The 18,172-nt window shown below is 44.5% G+C and overlaps 2 protein-coding genes across 3 annotated transcripts in view; both read right to left on the bottom strand.

Moving 5' to 3' along the window:
• The window catches only part of RASL11A (RAS-like, family 11, member A), a 10,829-nt gene extending 2,882 nt beyond the window's left edge, over positions 1 to 7,947 (bottom strand). Inside the window, exons 1-3 of the mRNA XM_010851256.1 lie at positions 7,851 to 7,947; positions 5,708 to 5,775; positions 26 to 177 (exon numbers count right to left, since the gene is read on the bottom strand). Of these exons, the coding sequence (XP_010849558.1) occupies positions 26 to 177; positions 5,708 to 5,775; positions 7,851 to 7,947 (317 nt within the window). The remainder of the gene's footprint in view (positions 1 to 25; positions 178 to 5,707; positions 5,776 to 7,850) is intronic.
• Positions 7,948 to 8,891: 944 nt separating this feature from the next.
• On the bottom strand, positions 8,892 to 14,652 carry RPL21 (ribosomal protein L21). 2 transcript variants are annotated; one of them, XM_010851211.1, is made up of 6 exons: positions 14,619 to 14,652; positions 10,701 to 10,779; positions 10,368 to 10,429; positions 9,789 to 9,901; positions 9,133 to 9,283; positions 8,892 to 9,026 (listed from the first exon to the last, which is right to left on the bottom strand). In XM_010851211.1, the coding sequence occupies exons 2-6, from the start codon at positions 10,765 to 10,767 to the stop codon at positions 8,937 to 8,939; spliced, it is 483 nt and encodes a 160-aa protein (XP_010849513.1). In that variant the 5' UTR covers positions 10,768 to 10,779; positions 14,619 to 14,652; the 3' UTR covers positions 8,892 to 8,936. The 2 variants fall into 2 exon arrangements, with proteins under 2 accessions (XP_010849513.1, XP_010849512.1); XM_010851210.1 differs by having other exon boundaries at positions 14,563 to 14,641.
• Positions 14,653 to 18,172: the final 3,520 nt, after the last annotated feature.

Here is an 18,172-nt window from a genome sequence, read left to right as displayed (position 1 = left end):
GCCGGAGGGCCCGGGCGACCGTCACCACCGCGTCGCTGCCTGACGCTCCACGCCAGCCCCCGGGCCCTGGAGACCCCGCCTCCACTGCGCCAGCATTGCCCGGGCGGCCCCTGCATCCCTCAGAGGCGAGCCCTGGGTCACTAGACCAGTGGGTGAATCTGAGATCAGAGTTACGAGCTGGGGGACGAAAGGAAGAGGAAAAAGGCGATCGGCCAGATGTTTCCGCATCAATGGGAAGGATAAACTCCTGTCCAATGTTGCCATTTGTATCGTTGAAAGATGCTGAGGGGCGGCATTATTAAGGAGAAGTGCCCTGACTGTTAGTGGAAGGGAGGCGCGGTCAGTGTGACCTCGCTCCAGATTTGTGAAGGCCCCTTGGGGAAGCGGTCGTTCACAGCTCAGCCTCCAGACTCAGCCTGGCTGCTGACGCCGGCTGAATTGACTCTTTAGCGACACTTAATCAGCATCCCATCCACTGAGAGCTCTGCCTCCGGACTAATTCTCCATCAGATCCCGTCCTAGGACCTGAGTCACTCGTTTGCTTCGTTATACAAGTGCTTACTTCTAGGTGTAAAGTGGAGTTTAGGGTGGGCGTGGAAAGGGGAGGAAGAGGACACAAAAGCAAAAGGGCGCCTGTCTTGAGTTTCCGAGCTCACAGTGGCCAGGCTAAACAGCCTGGCTCTCAGTTCTCGCCCTTAAAGGCCTTGACTCTGACCCCTCTCACATCCACATGGGTTAATCGCCAAGTTCCCTCATTTCTTCTGCCTCAGTCTCCTGGGGTCTCCTCGGCTCCCTCCCTCCTGCTCGCCTGGCTTCTTGCCTGAAGAATCTGGGAGTGGACTGGTTTCCTTCCCCCTCCCCCGGGGTCGCTTCCTCTGATCTCTGTCATCCTCAGCCTTGTACCCAGTGATGCACTCTCAGGGCACCCTTGGCAGCACTGACCCCCAGCTGTCATTACTGCCTAGTAGAGTGTTTATTTCATGTCTGTCTCCCGGAATGCAGGGCCTCTAGCTTGGTCTTGGATGCCCAGCACATAGTGGTATCTTAGGAGGCTGTTAATAAATGTGAGTTCACTGACTGACTTTCTGAATGAATGGGGTCTTCACTGTGTAAACTGGAGAAGACAGAAGTCACATGTGTAACCTCGTTCCCCAAACCCTGGTTTTGAGATTAACTTGCTCTCAGGAGAAAGTGTTCCAAGAAACACCCTGAGAGGGATCGCCTTATGTCAGCTGAACTGGCTTTTGGCTTTGCACAAGCAGTCCCTTTCTGTGCAGCCTCAGTCTGACCGGAGAGACGTGAAGCCCAGACCCTCCTTCCCTGACCGGGGAAAAATCCCACAGAGATGGTGGTGACTTACAGAACCACCTTGAAATCACCAGGTTCAGTGACAGGGACCTGGGCTTCTGCCTTTCAGGTTTCTCTTGGCCTCTGCTTCTTGAGCACAGAATGGCTCCTGCTTCACCAAACATCAAGTACTCATCCAAGCCAGAAGGGAAGGAGGGAACCCTCTGTCTCTTTTTATTATGAAATAAAGTAACTCTCAGAACCCAGCAGGCTCTCTTACGTCCCAGTGGCCAGAACTGAGAAGCTGGGAACAAGTGTTTCCAATGCCCAGCAGAAAAGACCAGGACGAGCTCGAGTCAGCTCCTCCTGGAGGTGACACACACCACTACTATGCTAGGAGCCCAGTGGTGGAAGAGGGGACGCGTGCTGAGCAGCAGTCATGGGCTCTGTCCACACACCCTCACTCTCCTGAGGCTAAAACGTAGTATTTACAAGGGGCAAGAGAGCCCTTTCTTGGCTGAATCGTGGGCGTGTCTCCTCACCTGACTTTCTTACGTTCTCACGTATATACGATCATTGTAGGTTAAGGTCACCCCATAGGGAAGATCCCTAAAACTGTTCTCTGCCCGGTGGCGTTATGTTCTGTCTGTACTTACACTGCACCTTTGCTCAGAGAGCTCGAAACGTTACTCCTCCATTCTCCTTGGAAAGCTCTTTGCATTTGCAAACACACAAGATCACCCATGACCTTTCAATGCAGGTGTGTACCTGAACGGTAGAATTATAAATAGCCTTGCCTAAACTGTAGGTGCTTGTCTTCTATTTCATTTGAATTTCTTTGTATCCAGAGTTATGTAATATGGCTGTGCAAGCAACATATCACAGGCATGCTGAAGTGGTTTTAAAAAGATAATAGAAGTGTGTAGGCGCAGATATGAATATACAGATCTGTGGGTGTTTAGAAGTGTGAAGAGTAGATTTGGTACTACGCAAATAGCAGGCTCCGGACTCTATTAACCTTCACCAACCACAGGAAGGAGTTTGATTTCCAGCCCTAGACAAAACTTTGCCAGGGATCCTCCTGGACTTCAAGAACATCTCTTCCAGCACCATCACTCAATGTCAGCTACCTTTCCTGTGTATCCTAAATTCCCCAGTATAAAAATTAGGCTCTGTTCTCTACCCACTCCCTACTTTATTTCAGTTCAGCAGTCAAATGATTGAAAATCTACTCTCAGCAAAGCTGCTAAGCGCTGGTACAGAACACAGAGAACAGCTTTCTATTATCAAACATTTACTGAGAGGACAATAATGTGTAAGACACTCTCACCTGCCTTCACAGACATCCCCTTTGTGAAGTTAATTAAAATAATTATCCAATTATCATTTATATATTATTCTTGAGTTTACAAAAGAATTTTCAATTATCTTAATTCTCCCTTAATCTTAATCCTGTGAAATGGGTAAAAAAAAAATTTTTTTTTTAACTTTTTGGCCACCCTGAGAGGCATGTGGGATCTAGTTCCCTGATCAGGGATCAAACCTACACCCCCTGCAGTGGAAGCACAGGGTCTTAACCAATGGGACAGCCAGGGAAGTCCCTTGAATAACTTTTAATGGAGTATAATCTTTATAAGTATTGAAACACTATGCTGTGCACTTAATATAAGTCAGCTATACTTAAAAACAAACTCACGGATACAGAGAGCAAGACAGGTGGTTACCGGAGGGGAAGGTTGGAAAGGAGGTGAAAAGAGTGAAGGGGACCACCTGTATGTTAACTGTAGCTTTGGCGGTGATCGCTTTGCAATGTACACAAGACGCTGGTTTATAATGCTGCATACCTTGACCTTATGTTAGAAATATGAGGTGGGGGTCAGGTTATCAGGGAAAGCTACAGGGAGAAAAGACTGGTCTCTGGGCATATTGGATAGATGGAAACACAAGGGTAGAGACAGGTCTTATCTAGCTGGGAGAGCAGCATGAGCAAAACCAGGAAGGTAGGACGTGTGTGGCACATAGCCTCAGATCAGATGCAGTAGACCCTGATGCTGGGAAAGATTGGTGGCAAGAGGAGAGTAGGGGCCAACAGAGGATGAGAGGATGAGATGGCTGGATGGCATCACGGACTCAATGGACATTAATCTGAACAAATTCCGGGACATAGTGAAGAACAGGGAAGCCTGTAGTGCTGCAGTCCATGGGGTCATAAAGAGTTGGACACGACTTAGCAATTGAACAGTAAAACGACCCCAAATGTTGGGGAGCAGACTGTGGATGGTAGTGAAGGCCATACTGTGGCTTCATCTGGGGGCTCCTGAACACCCCTGACCTGTCTCTGAGGAGGCGACCCCTAGTACATGCAAGTGCCAGTGCTGTCAGTATGCAAAGGACAGGCGACATCTCTGCTGTCAAGCATCTTCAAGCTGTTTGCTTATTCATCTCCTGTGAGAAATTAATCGGAACTCTTGTTCTTTCTCAGGAGCAGACACTCAATCACATCTCCCCTTGAGCTAAGCCATCATCTCATTTGATAGACAGCAAAGAGTACCCCATGGCATCCCTTTTCTAAACCAAATGATTTCCATAAACTGCACTCTTGCTGAGAAAGTTCTGTGAGGATTCTCTATGCTTTTTTTATGTGGGACTCTGAGAGATGGCCCATCCGTGGCTCCTCACCACATGGCTCCTGCTGTTTGAAAAGACCCACAGTAGAGTCTTGGATGGTTTTTCATGCCTTTGTACATTCTCCATCTTAGCATAATAGCTGCAGTTTCTGCCTCACTCTTTTCATAACCAAGCAATCTGCCTAAGATTCTATGAAGATTTCTCACTCAAACAATACTAATTTTTCCCTTTTAAATAGGGCTGGGATGAATATGCTATAAACACTCATATCCCAAACAAATCAAATTCAGCTTGAAATTCTCCTGTGCTCAAAAAAAAAACCTGTTATAGTGATGCCTATTGCTAAATTTTAGCAATTGTTTATATTTTAGAATCTTTCCTATCCTAGTACAGAAAAAAAATGCAAATCTACGCTAATGGGAATATAGAAGAGATATGAAACTGAGGTTTTTTTGTTTTGCCAAACATTTAGAAGGAAATTTCAGAGATGTAGCTCATTCAACCCTTCAGATTGGCTTCAGCTGAACACGAACATAAGGCCTTCAGTGATACCTGGCTAGATCAGAAGAGAAAGTCCAAGAAGCCACACAGCTTCAATCACGATTGTGGCTCTTATTAAGAACAGGGTGAAAAGTTTTATAGTTAGAATATTTTTCTTCATTCTCATTGGGATGTGTGGAAAAAAGGGAATTGTACAGTAAGGGATTCATTTATAAATGCATACTTTGTGATGGTTACTAATTAAAGGACCTGCATTTCAAGGCAGGCACATACTTTTATCAGCACACACAAAGCTCAAGCGTTTCAATTTAATTCATCTCTCCACTAATAAAAGCTTCCAAGATCATCTGTAAAATAGTTGCACTAAACAAGAGATGCCCAAGAGTTGGAAATACAGATGTAGAGCTTCAGAGAAAGTGAGCTCTGAAATTGAGTCTCAAGTTTATTAGAGATGGCTAAAGATAAATCTAGCGGATCTCACATTTGAGAATGCTTCTCAATCATCCAGGGAGCTTGTTTCAAGTGCCAGGCTTGACTGGCAGAATTTCTGACTCAGTGGCTCTGGGGTAGGTTTGCATTTTAAACAAGTTCCTAGACGTGGATGCTGCCTCTGGGGCACCATACTTGAAGAACCACTGCTCCTAGAAAGAACTTAGGAGGGACAGACGTGGAACCTCAAGGAAGATCCAAAATAAAGTGGCCGAGGGAGTTAGACAGGCAGGGAATTTGGTGAAAAGATGATGGCAGAAGGGCCTTCCCAGGTGGCATCGTGGGAAAGAACCCACCTGCCAATGCAGGAGATACACACGTGCATGACGGCCGAAGCCTTTGAAAGGAAAACAATTTCCTGGCCCTGACAAATACTAGGGAGATGAAGCCAAACTGGAAAAGTCTCCAGATTTAATTAGCAGGGTGTTTGGTGACCTCTAGGAGTAGTTTCATTAGAGTGGTGTAGGTGGGAGCCAGATTTGAGTGGGAGACTGGGAGTTGAAGCTACAAAAGAAATGAGACACAGGAGAAGCTGTTTGTTTCATTTGCTGGCTCTCAGCAGTCCATAAGCTGAAATGAAGGCAGCAGTAGTGGAAAGGGTCAAGCAAACAAAAGCAAGCAAGAATAATTGGTGAAAACAAGGGCAGTGTAGTGTCAATGCACCTCTCGAAGCCTTATTTTGCCTTGATTTAAATAGGATTTCTGATTGGACTTCTTCTCCTAGGTTGTAACTTCCTTAAGGGTGCTTAACCTCCTTTCAGGGTAAAGTAGGGGAAGTGACAGTAACCATCTCCTAACTTACTGAATCTGACTTTGGCTGGAAGTGGTACAAGATCTCAGAAAGGCAGGTAGAGGCCAGATGATACAGGGCTTTGAATGTGAGAATAAAGGTCAGAAACACAGGGAGGTTCAGCAGAGATGGCAGTGGAGGCAAAAGGAAACCAGGTAAGTGGCCCAGAAGCTAACGAAAGCCCAATTCAGTAATTCAACGTTTTCTTCCACCAGATTAGCAAGGACTAAATTATAATGCGCTTCCCTGGTGGCTCAGACAGTAAAGAATACTCCTGCAATGCTGGAGACCTGGGTTTGATTCCTGGGTCAGGAAGATCCCCTGGAGAAGGAAATGGCAACCCAGTCCAGTATTCTGGCCTGGAGAATCCCTGTGGACAGAGGAGCCTGGCGGGCTATAGTCTATGGGGTCACAGAGTGACACAACTGAGAGCAGCAACAAATTAGCAACAACTGGGGAGAGTGAAAAGACAAGCATTTTCACTCACTCACAGAGTACAGACTGGTATAACCCTTTAGGAAAGCAATCAGTATCAAGAATCTGAAATTCAGTACTGTGCCTGAGGATGCAGATTCATAGTCTCACCAATGACAGCAATTTATAAAACTGCTGTACTGCACACCAGACAGAGGAGTTCCCATTTCCTGGTGACCTCCCCTCTGCGTGGCCGGGCCCATCTGCAGCCCTTTCTCTGGTCTAGCCTCAGCAGCCCTCCAGCACTGTGTCCCATGATCCTCCATTTCCTTTTTGACAAGTCAAGTTACACTTCATTTAGTGAGTTAAACGTGGAATCACTCAAAGCGCACAAAGGACTTGTAGAAAATCCTTTGGTCCAATCTGTCGGACTTGCAGACAATCCTCATTTTACAGGAGCAACACAAAACAAGGTTAGCATGACTTGCTGGAGAATGAACAAAGGTTTGAAGTATCTTAATGTTTCCACATTACATGAAATATTTAATAACTCATTACTGAGCAACGTGGTTGGTTAGCCCTCAAAATTCAGAAACACTGTAGTTTATAACAGTCACTGTAGTCAATAAATGCTCTTGAATGAGAAAAGCACTGCCTTTTAAAACAAGTAGACATCTACTTTATTTTCCTGTAGTTTATAAAGTCCACAGGAAAATAAAACCACCTAAAGTAGATGTCTACTTAAAAAAAAAAGAAAAAAGGCAGTGCTTTTCTCATCCAAGAGCATTTATCAAGGACATATGTGCCAGGGGCTTCCCTCATACATAGCTCAGTTGGTAAAGAATCCACCTGCAATGCCAGGAGAATCTGGTTCCTGGGTTGGAAAGATCAGCTGGAGAAGGGATAGGCTACCCACTCGTCTTCTTGGGCTTCCCTGGTGGCTCAGCTGGTAAAGGAAGTGAAAATCACTCAGCAGTAGTCCATGGAATTCTCCAGGCCAGAATACTTAAGCTGGTAGCTTTTCCCTTCTCCACGGGATCTTCCCAACCCAGGGATCGAACACCTGTCTTGGGAAGTGTTTTTTTTTTTGGCGGGGGGGGGAGGGTGGATTTCATTCCATCAACCTAAACCAGATTATCATCTGATTCCAAGCACTTTCATACCCTTCCTTAACATGCTTTTATCAGGGATGGTTCATCTATGATTCAAGGTAAATGAAGGACAAGCAGAAATTCTGTCAAATGAAGAAAGCCAAGTATGGGTGTTTTGGGCCAAGGCAAGTGTATGTGCAGAACTTGGGCAATGCACAGCATTTTCCTAATAGAGCCATCATGTAGGAAAAGAATATTTAGTAGGACCTGGACTTCACAGTTACAGACAGCTGTTTTAATATTCCTGCCCTGGATGAAAACTGCAAACTCAACAGATCACAATGTTGTCACCAAACACTGTGTGACACCATGTTGTGTGTTTTACTTGGCTTCCAATCAAACCTCCACAGCCACCCCGGAGGGGGAGATCTTTCCGCTTTGCAAAGGCAGAAGCAAACACAGGCTAAGCAGTGTGCATTACAAGAGGATCAGTAAGTGGGAAGTCTTGAAGCCACTCTAACAGTAGCTACAAGAAATGAAGAGAAAGTGACTAAAAAGGCCGGAGGGAAGAATGGCTGTGACATTCATAGAATAGAATTTTCAAGTAGGCAGTGACTTCAACTGGTGCATAAGTGGCACCATCAACTTACCTTGAAAAACACAGAACGGGAATGCCAACAGATGCAATTCATTACGGTTCTCCTTTTCTGCAGTGGTGGTAAACAATTTCTTTTGCCCAACAGTCATGTTTAAACATAACCCTCCACCACTAGGTGTGCATCTTTAAGGGCAATTAATAACCAACCACACTCACTGTGTTAGGTCAGGAATCCAAGACTCAGTGCCAGGTCTGCTGGACTCCAAAGCAGACCTACGACCATCCTGCCACCCCAGATAAAACCGAAGGCCGCCAACACCAGGGTTTCACTCATTCACAGCATTTACCAACATTACACACAGGTTCTTGTCTCTAACAGTGGGGAGAGAACACCCTTTAAACAAGCTCGCTACAGGTACTACCACAGAATCCTGAAGGCAGGGGAGTGGGATGGGATCAAGGCCCTACTGGGTGTTTACCACATCCAATTAAAAATACCCAGGAAGTAACAGAACCCAAAATGTGCTCCAAATACACTAAGTAGCTTTAAAATATTATTACTATGAAGCAATAAATCCTTGCCCAACTCTCCCCCCTCATAACCTTGGCACCTTACTTGACTTGTGCCTCTGCTTCCTTTCATGCAGAATGGGCAAAACTGAACTTATTCCAAATTTTTTGAGTACATTTTATTAAGTGCTTAGAAGGCCACATCAGTTTAAATAAAAAAGGTCCTCTGGTTTTTAACACTCTGCTGAGCACTGCTGCATGAATGGTCTAAACAGCTCAGGCTTCAAAGTTAAGTTCCTGATCCTCAAAACATATCTATTTATGATGCAATTAAGAGTAATCAACTTTTCCTGAACTCAACTATAATGCAACAGATAATCTTTCATTCATTATATCCCCCCCCAAAACAGGGATTTAATAGGCTATTTTCCAAGAAGTAAAAATACTTTATAAATAATATCTGGCAGTGTATTAAAAAATGGAGCATACTGAACAACAAACTATCTTACACCTTTCAGGAAGAAAAAACACTAAATTTGAAAAGACATCACCCACTCAATTTGGACACAACACCTCTACTCAATTAAGAGAATCATTTGCACAGTCCAGGTCTTTATTTCTACACCCATCAGGCCATGAATTCATAGGGAATGGGCTCCAACAGTTCGGGTTCCTTTCCATTGGTCCTCACAAAGTGTGCTTCTCTGGGTGGAGCAGGCTAAAAAAACACAAGGGAGTAATTTATAAAGTACTGTAACTCAATTTCAAACTGTTCCCAGAACCAATAACACACTCAACACCAAGAAACCCTGCCAAGCACTCACCTGGCGCTTCAGCTGAACCCAAGTCCCTTTCTCTTTGGCTTCCTTCTTTTTCTGATCATTTTCCTTCACACGTTTCAGGAAGCTATCTCGGCTCTTAGAGTGCTTAATATGCTCGATACGCACATTAATTCTCTTGGCAAGAATCTTGCCCCTGGAGAAAAAAGAGCCTTGTAAGTGCTTCATCAAAAACACAGCCTAAATTCAGAGAATCCTTTCATGGGTTTTACTTTAAACCATGAACCTCTACCCAGAGACAAGATGACAGCAAATTTACAATCATTTATTAAATCTTGCTGAACTGGGTGTTGAGGCAAACATCCCCATTCATAAGCTCTCTTCTGTGAGATGACAGACTCTCAAGTACCAAATAATTTAAGCAAAACCAGACCACTAATAAAACGTACAACTTATTAAACTTACCTTCTGAAAACTATAACTACTTAGTTAACATACTCCATAAGGCTTTAACATTGTAAGGTGCAAACTAAGTTTATTACAATGTTTCCTCTGACAGGTTACAAGACAAACACCCAGTTTGCCTGAGTTTTAAAAGGTTATTTCCTTTGCCCCACTTGAATGACCAATAAAGACATAAGTCCAATTGGCAAAGTGAAAGGGGGTGTGAGGCAATATACAAAGAATTAGACCTTACTTACTTAACTTGTTTGTTTACAATGATGCCAACAGCATGCTGGGTGACATTGTAGACTCTTCCAGTTTTGCCATGGTAACATTTGTGGGGCATTCCTTTTTGAACAGTACCCATTCCCTGTTTAGAAAGGAAGTCAATGTTATGCCAGCAATTTCCCCCCTCCTTTTAAACCCAAAGTAAGATATTTTAATTTTTTTTCTTTAAAAGGCAACTCAAGAGCTCTCAGAGCCGGTGAAATGTCATTTTCACGTTGCTTTAAGCAATCAAAAAGACAATCATCATTAAGCTCTGGAGTGCCAGGACACATACACTTAAGTTCTTATGATTTCCCCCCTAACTTTTCCACTAGCTGTTAAAAACAAGTAATGAGAAAATTCTTAAGACTCAAAAATAGCATTTTAAAAGCTTGTTTTTGAAAGTAAAATTGCAATAGCCATTCCACACTCTAAGGAGCTCCTCCTCAGTAAATGGATTTCCCCTCAATTAGGAAGACAAAAAGATGGAATACACACTGTTCAAATTTCAACAACTTTTCTAACTTCTAATGTTACTCCGTGGTTAATTCTCCAGTTTTATAATTTACCTTGATATCTACAATATCACCCTTCCTGTAGATTCGCATGTATGTGGCCAAAGGAACAACTCCTGCAAAAAGAAAAAGAAAAAGAAAAAGAAAAAAAAAACAACACACAAAACAGTCAATATCGAGAGTAAAAGAAATACTTACTAGCCTTCAACACACTTTTTGGCTGTTACAAGTACTTTATCTTGATAGCCAACAATTTAGAAATTATATATAAAATGCATGTTTTATATTAAAAGGCAGATGCTGATTAATCAGTGTCATTTATTAACAACACACTGTATGAACCGCAACACATAGGCAATAAACCAGGAGGAGGGCAGCTCCACTCACCATGTTTTCTGAAAGGCCTGGAGAACATGTAGCGGGTGCCCCGCCTCTTTCCCTTTGTGTTGGTCATCTTGGCGAATCACTGAAACCAGAAAGCACAGAACACTCAAACACAGTGTCAACAGTGTCATCTTCTCCTTTAACCAAAAAATATGTAATGACAAATGCACTCATTTCAGTAGCAACATCAGAATCAGGGAACAATCTACAAGGCTGGCTCACCAATCAATAGCTCTTATAAAAGGGGAAAAAGCAGTAATTTTACCAAGATTTTTGTCAAAATCACCTAAAAAGTCTAAGAAGCAGAACTGGATTTCAGAATCCAAACCAGCACTTTCCCTATGAGAATATAAAAACACAACAGGACCCTGGCATACTATTTCTGAGACTGCCAAGAGCACTGGAATTACTAGAAGGCAAAGCACAAAACTCAAGTCTTTTATTTTTGCATATTGGATACCCCCCCTTTCAACCTACAGGTTTCTCTTATACAGCATCTATTAACTTATCAAAAATCTCTAACTCACTTATCTAATTACTCAGTTGTTTACCAGGAAATGTAAGGTGTATCTACACTGTTAAACTTTTCACTTTGTTTCCCCAAAGCTCAAAATAATGGTTTTAATTGCTTCAGATCACCCAAGAGAACTACCATTGCTGGCAACGACTCCTACCACAAGGAGATCACAAGTTAGAACACAGTGTTCTAACCTAAATCAATCTCTCAATATGTTACCATATCTTCAAAAGTGACTCCCAAGAATCTTTTTCATATGACTTGCCTGGCAAGGAAACAGAATGTTTTAGCTAACCCATCAAAGTTAAACCACTGTGCACACTCTTACTTCACATTCTACTAATTACTCTGTAATGGTCTATATGGGAAAAGAATATTAAAAAAAAGAAAGACTTATGTATAACTGATTCACTCTGCTGTACACTACAAACTAACATTGTAAATTGACTGACTATATGCCTATAAAAACTTTTAAAAAAAATATCCACAACAAAAAAGAAAGGCAAGAAGAATCTATCAAGCCTAAATACTGCTTCAATTCTCAACTCTACATTTGTACTAAGTTCATATAAACTCGCCTTACGTTCATAAACAAGGAGACACGCTCTGTGGGTATCAGTAAATCATTTCTTGACTACTGAGCCCACTAGTTAGAAATCCATTCACGACCCAAGACACATGACTTGCCTTTTGCAAAGAAATAGAGGAAAACAATATAATGGGAAAGACTAGAGATCTCTTCAAGAAAATCAGAGATACCAAAGGAACATTTCATGCAAAGATGGGCTCGATAAAGGACAGAAATGGTATGGACCTAACAGAAGCAGAAGATATTAAGAAGAGGTGGCACGAATACACAGAAGAACTGTACAAAAAAGATCATCACGATCCAGGTAATCATGTTGGTGTGATCACTGACCTAGAGCCAGACATCCTGAAATGTGAAGTCAAGTGGGCCTTAGAAAGCATCACTACGAACAAAGCTAGTGGAGGTGATGGAATTCCAGTTGAGCTATTTCAAATCCTGAAAGATGATGCTGTGAAAGTGCTGCACTCAATATGCCAGCAGATTTTGAAAACTCAGCAGTGCCCACGGTACCAGAAAAGGTCAGTTTTTATTCCAATCCCAAAGAAAAGCAATGCCAAATAATGCTCAAACTACTGCACAACTGCACTCATCTCACACACCAGTAAAGTAATGCTCAAAATTCTCCAAGCCAGGCTTCAGCAACACGTGAACCGTGAACTTCCAGTTGTTCAAGCTGGTTTTAGAAAAGGCAGAGGAATCAGAGATCAAATTGCCAACATCCGCTGGATCATGGAAAAAGCAAGAGAGTTCCAAAAAAACATCTATTTCTTTTTACTGACTATGCCAAAGCCTTTGACTGTGTGGATCACAATAAACTGTGTTAAATTCTGAAAGACATGGGAATACCAGACCACCTGACCTGCCTCTTGAGAAACCTGTATGCAGGTCAGGAAGCAACAGTTAGAACTGGACATGGAACAACAGACTGTTTCCAAATAGGAAAAGGAGTACGTCAAGGTTGTATATTGTCACCCTGCTTATTTAACTTATATGCAGAGTACATCATGAGAAATGCTGGGCTGGAAGAAACACAAGCCGGAATCAAGATCGCCGCGAGAAATATCAGTAACCTCAGATATGCAAATGACACCACCCTTATGGCAGAAAGTGAAGAGGAACTAAAAAGCCTCTTGATGAAGGTGAAAGAGGACAGTGAAAAAGTTGGCTTAAAACTCAACATTCAGAAAACGAAGATGAGGCATCTGGTCCCATCACTTCATGGGAAATAGAGGGGGAAACAGTGTCAGACTTTATTTTTGGGGGCTCCAAAATCACTGCAGATGGTGACTGCAGCCATGAAATTAAAAGATGCTTACTCCTTGGAAGGAAAGTTATGACCAACTTAGATAGCATATTCAAAAGCAGAGACATTACTTTGCCAACAAAGGTCCGTCTAGTCAAGGCTATGGTTTTTCCTGTGGTCATGTATGGATGTGAGAGTTGGACTGTGAAGGCTGAGCGCCGAAGAATTGATGCTTTTGAACTGTGGTGTTGGAGAAGACTCTTGAGAGTCCCTTGGACTGCAAGGAGATCCAACCAGTCCATTCTGAAGGAGATCAGCCCTGGGATTTCTTTGGAGGGAATGATGTTGAAGCTGCAACTCCAGTACTTTGGCCACCTCATGCGAAGAGTTGACTCATTGGAAAAGACTCTGATGCTGGGAGGGATTGGGAGCAGGAGAAGGGGACGACAGAGGATGAGATGGCTGGATGGCATTACTGACTCTATGGACTTGAGTCTCAGTGAACTCCGGGAGTTGGTGATGGACAGGGAGGCCTGGCGTGCTGCGATTCATGGTGTCGCAAAGAGTCGGACACGACTGAGCGACTGAACTGAACTGACGGAGCACATCTCGAAGTTTGGGCAACTCTGGCAGCTGCTACAAACTAGCCTGCCAGCCTCCTCTGTCCTGGGATTTCCCAGGCAAGAGTACTGGAGTGGGTTGCCATTTCCTTCTCCAGATCTTCCGGACCTAGGGATTGAACCCGGGTATCCCGCATGGTAGGCAGACGCTTTTCCGTCTGAGCCACCAGGGAAGTCCACAAACTAGACAGAAGGACGCAAAAACTAAGGCTAAGCGCTTTCTTGCTTAACTCCCCTCCCCGCCCCAAACTTCTAAATCAGACAGAACTATTCAGAAATCCCTGTACTCAACACTTGCTGCCCTGCATTAATACACCCATAGCCAGCAAAAGCATTTTCCCTTTGTCCAACTGGGGCCCCAAGACAACATTTAAACGACCCGAAATCACTCCCTCTGTATGAACGACTAACGGCCTCGGTTTCTTAGTCCAGGTGGACTCTGGGCACCTCTGCGGTTCTCCGACCAGGCCCCAGGCTCACACACACACCCCGCCAACCCGTTCCTACCACCCTGAAGCCCCTAGCCCGCAGCACATATACTTCAGCTTCTGCAACGAGAATAAGGATGCCACCCTGAAGGCATTCGAAAAGAAAGGGTCACGCGGCCCCAGAGCCGGTCCGAGGAATCCCAGGTCAGCAGGGCTGAAGCCGTGCAAGCGCAGGAGGGACCAGTTCCCTTGCTCCGACAGACCCGAGTCACGTCACCCAGGGGCTGCGGCCCCGCTTCTCTGGGGCTCTTCCCCTCAGCAGGTCGCGGCCTCGGCCCAGCCCCGCGCCCGCGGTCCCGGGTCTGGATGGACACAGCCCCACCACTCGAGCCAGCGGCCCCCGGAAAAGCTAGACAGCCTTTCTAGGGCTTCATGCGCGGCCTCAGCCGCTACAGGGTTGAAACTCACGCCTGAGGGGCCGGGAGAGAAACGAGAGGCGGCGGGAGCCACGCGCCGGCCTTTACCTGGAAGATGGCGGTTCCGGCCGAAAAGAAGGAGGCGGGGCCGCGCATGCGCCTTTCAAGGCCCTGTGGGCTGCCCACGGCGCTGCCTGAAGAAACGCCGACCGACAGCCATCCTTTCCTGAAGGGTGAGGTTATTGTCCCTGAGGACGAGGAGAGCCTGTGAGGATACTGTCATTTCTTGCGAAAAAGAGGGCGAGGTAATCGACCGACACAGGCTGACACTTGGCTCTTGCCAGACAGCCCGGAAAGGGGCCTTCAAGGGGGTCCAACGGGCGCCGACGTCCCGAGCGTGTTGACGTCAGCGCCTGCGTCAGACGCCACGCCGGGTGCGGGTGTGTGCGTGCGTCCTCGGGCAGCATTCGGGCGCGCGAGGTTACAGGTCTGTTCTCGCTGCTGTAGTCAACGGGGATGGCTATGTGGGCAGAAAAGCCAGGCTGTAGTGAAGAAAGCGTGTTGTCCGGTTTGTACGTGTTTCAAACCTTTTTTTTCTCAATGCGTAAAAGCATAGTACACACTTCCTGGTAGGTTCGTGCGTGTTACAACCACTTTGGAAAGCCACAGGGCAAAATCTAGTGAAACGGAAGATGAACGAATAATCAGATTCCGGGGATTTCCCTGACGATCCAGTGGCTGGGACCCCGCTTTCCCAATGCAGGGGTCCCTGGTTCCATCCCTGGTGGAGGATCTAGATTCCTGTCTGCCGCATCTTGTGTTGCAACTAAAGATTCCGCAGGTTTCAATAAGGATCCTGCTTGCTGCAGCTAAGGCCCTAAGATTGGGGGGGGGGGGGGGGGGCGGGGGGCAAATAAAGAAGTCTTAAAAACACCAGACTCTGGCATTTTTAGTTGTTGGCCGTTACAATCACTCGCTTCCAGCTCCCACAGGTCATCTTTCCTTTCTTACGATTCTCCTTGCTAAGGCTCCTTGGATAAGCGGAGGCTCTGCCTTCTCCCTGACACCATCTCCACAGCTGAGCGTCGTCCTCAGCTGCACACAGGCTAACTGCAGTCACTATAATAAGTCATATCTGGGCTGTAGTTTGCGCATATGGACTTTGTTTTCTTCAACAGATAGCAGTGTTAAGCCACGTGGCTCAGATGGTAAGGAATCTGCTTGGAATCCGCCTGCAATGCGGGAGACCTGGGTTCGATCGCTGGGTCGGGAAGATGCCCAGGAGGAGGGCATGGCAACCCACTCCAGTATCCTTGCCTAGGGAGTCCCATGGCGGACTAGATAGAGTCCATAGGGTCACAACTGAGAGTCGAACACTACTGAGCGACTAGCACACGCGTGCACACACATTTGCACGATTTTAGTTAACTTAAAAAAAAAAATGCTGGGAATCCCCTGGTGGTCCAGTGGTTAGGACTCTCTGAGTCCACTGCAGGGGGCATGGATTCGAACCTTGGTCTGGAAACTAAGATCCTGCACTTCAGTTCAGTTCAGTCATGTCCAGTTTTTGATACCCGATGAACTGCAGCACTCCAGGCTTCCCTGTCCATCACCAACTCTCAGAGCTTGCTCGAACTCACCTCCATCAAGTCAGTGATGCTATCCAACCATCTTATCCTCTGCCGTCCACTTCTCTTCCCACCTTCAATCTTTCCCAGCATCAGGGTCTTTTCCAAGGAGTCAGTTCTTCACATCAGGTGGCCCAAATATTGGAGCTTCAGCTTCAGCATCAGTCCTTCCAATGAACATTCAGGGTAGATTTCCTTAAGGATTGGCTGGTTTGATCTCCTTGCAGTCCAAGGGACTCTCAAGAGTTTTCTCCAACACCGTAGTTCAAAAGTTCTGACAAAACGTGGTCCACTGGAGAAGGGAATGACAAACCACTTCAGTATTCTTGCCTTGAGAACCCCATGAACAGTATGAAAAGATCCTGCAAGCTGCGAAGTAAAAAAACAAACAAACAAACAAAAAACCTTACTTGTCATAGTAAAATTGTTCTATGTCAAATTTCTATTTTTTAGCAGATCCTGTTATTTATCTCACTCATCAGTGGATCTGGACTAAGGGTAACATGGTTATTACTCTTATCCTAAGAAAAACATAATTAGTATGAAAATAATAGTATAACAAGATGAATTCCAAAATTAAATGTGTTCTTGCTGTGGCCTACCGTTTTAGACTTTGTACATATGTATTTGTGCATATGTATGTGTATATTATCGGAGAAGGCAATGGCACCCCACTCCAGTACTCTTGCCTGGCAAATCCCATGGACGGAGGAGCCTGGTAGGCTGCAGTCCATGGGGTCGCTAGGAGTCAGATATGACTTCACTTTATTTTTTCACTTTCATGCATTGGAGAAGGAAATGGCAACCCACTCCAGTGTTCTTGTCTGGAGAATCCCAGGGACGGGGGAGCCTGGTGGGCTGCCGTCTATGGGGTCACACAGAGTTGGACACGACTGAAGCGACTTAGCAGTAGCAGCAGCATGTGTATATTGTATATCTTTGTACATATGTGTGTACATATGGATGTGTGTATTATATATATATATCTGTCTATGTACATATATTTGGGTAGGGAGGGAGAAATTGAGATCGAATTTTTAAATATATATACCCTGAAATGCACAGATCCTAAGTGTTCATTTGGATGATTTTTGACTAATATATACAATCTACTATATACAATTAGTATATATACAATATGCTAATATATATACAATTTATATATACAATCAGTATATATACTAATATATACAATCTTATAACCAATATCTCCAAGCAAGATTAGAACATTGCCTGTGTTTCTTCCCAGGTAATCCCCTCCCCAACTAGAATAATCCAATATTCTGATTTTTATAACCATAGATTAGTTTTACCTATTCTTAAATCTCACATAAATGGAAATGTATGCACAGTATGTACTCTTTGTTGTCTGACTCTTTTTTTTTTTTCAGCTTAGTGTTTCTGAGTTTCAATTATGTTGTTGCTGGTATCAGCAGTTGAATTTATTTTTTTATTGCTAAGTAGTAGTCCACTGTATGAATATACCACAGTTTGTTTATACATTCTTTTAATGGAAATTTGGTTGTTGTTGTTTTTTTCTCTTGATTTTATGCTGTATGAATAAGTTTTAGTCACCAAGTTGTATCTGACTCTTTTGTGACCCCGTGGACTGTAGCCCGCCAAGCTCCCCGTCCATGGAATTTTCTAGGCAAGAATACTTGCCCTTCCCTTCTCCAGGGGATCTGCCTGACCCAGGGATTGAACCCAGGTCTGATGCTAGGAAAGATCGAAGGTGGGAAGAAAAAGACGACAGAGGATGAGATGGTTGGATCATATCAATGAACATGAGTCTGAGTAAACTCTGGGAGTTGGTGATGGACAGGGAGGCCTGGTGTGCTGCAGTCCTTGGGGTTGCAAAGAGTCGGATACAACTGAGTGACTGAACTGAAATATTCTTGAGGATATGTTTTCATTTCTCTTGAGTAAATACTGAGAGCATTGCTTGATCATAAGGTATGTCTAACTTTGGAGAAAATTGCCAGATGGTTTTCCAAAGTGAACCCTTATTTTATTTATTTAGCATTTTCCTCTGAA

This window comes from Bison bison, unplaced genomic scaffold, assembly GCF_000754665.1.
Source record: "Bison bison bison isolate TAMUID 2011002044 unplaced genomic scaffold, Bison_UMD1.0 scf7180017864299, whole genome shotgun sequence".
Lineage (NCBI taxonomy): Eukaryota > Metazoa > Chordata > Mammalia > Artiodactyla > Bovidae > Bison > Bison bison.
The sequence above is the reverse complement of the archived record's forward strand: the minus strand, read 5'-3'. Positions and strand labels throughout refer to the sequence as shown.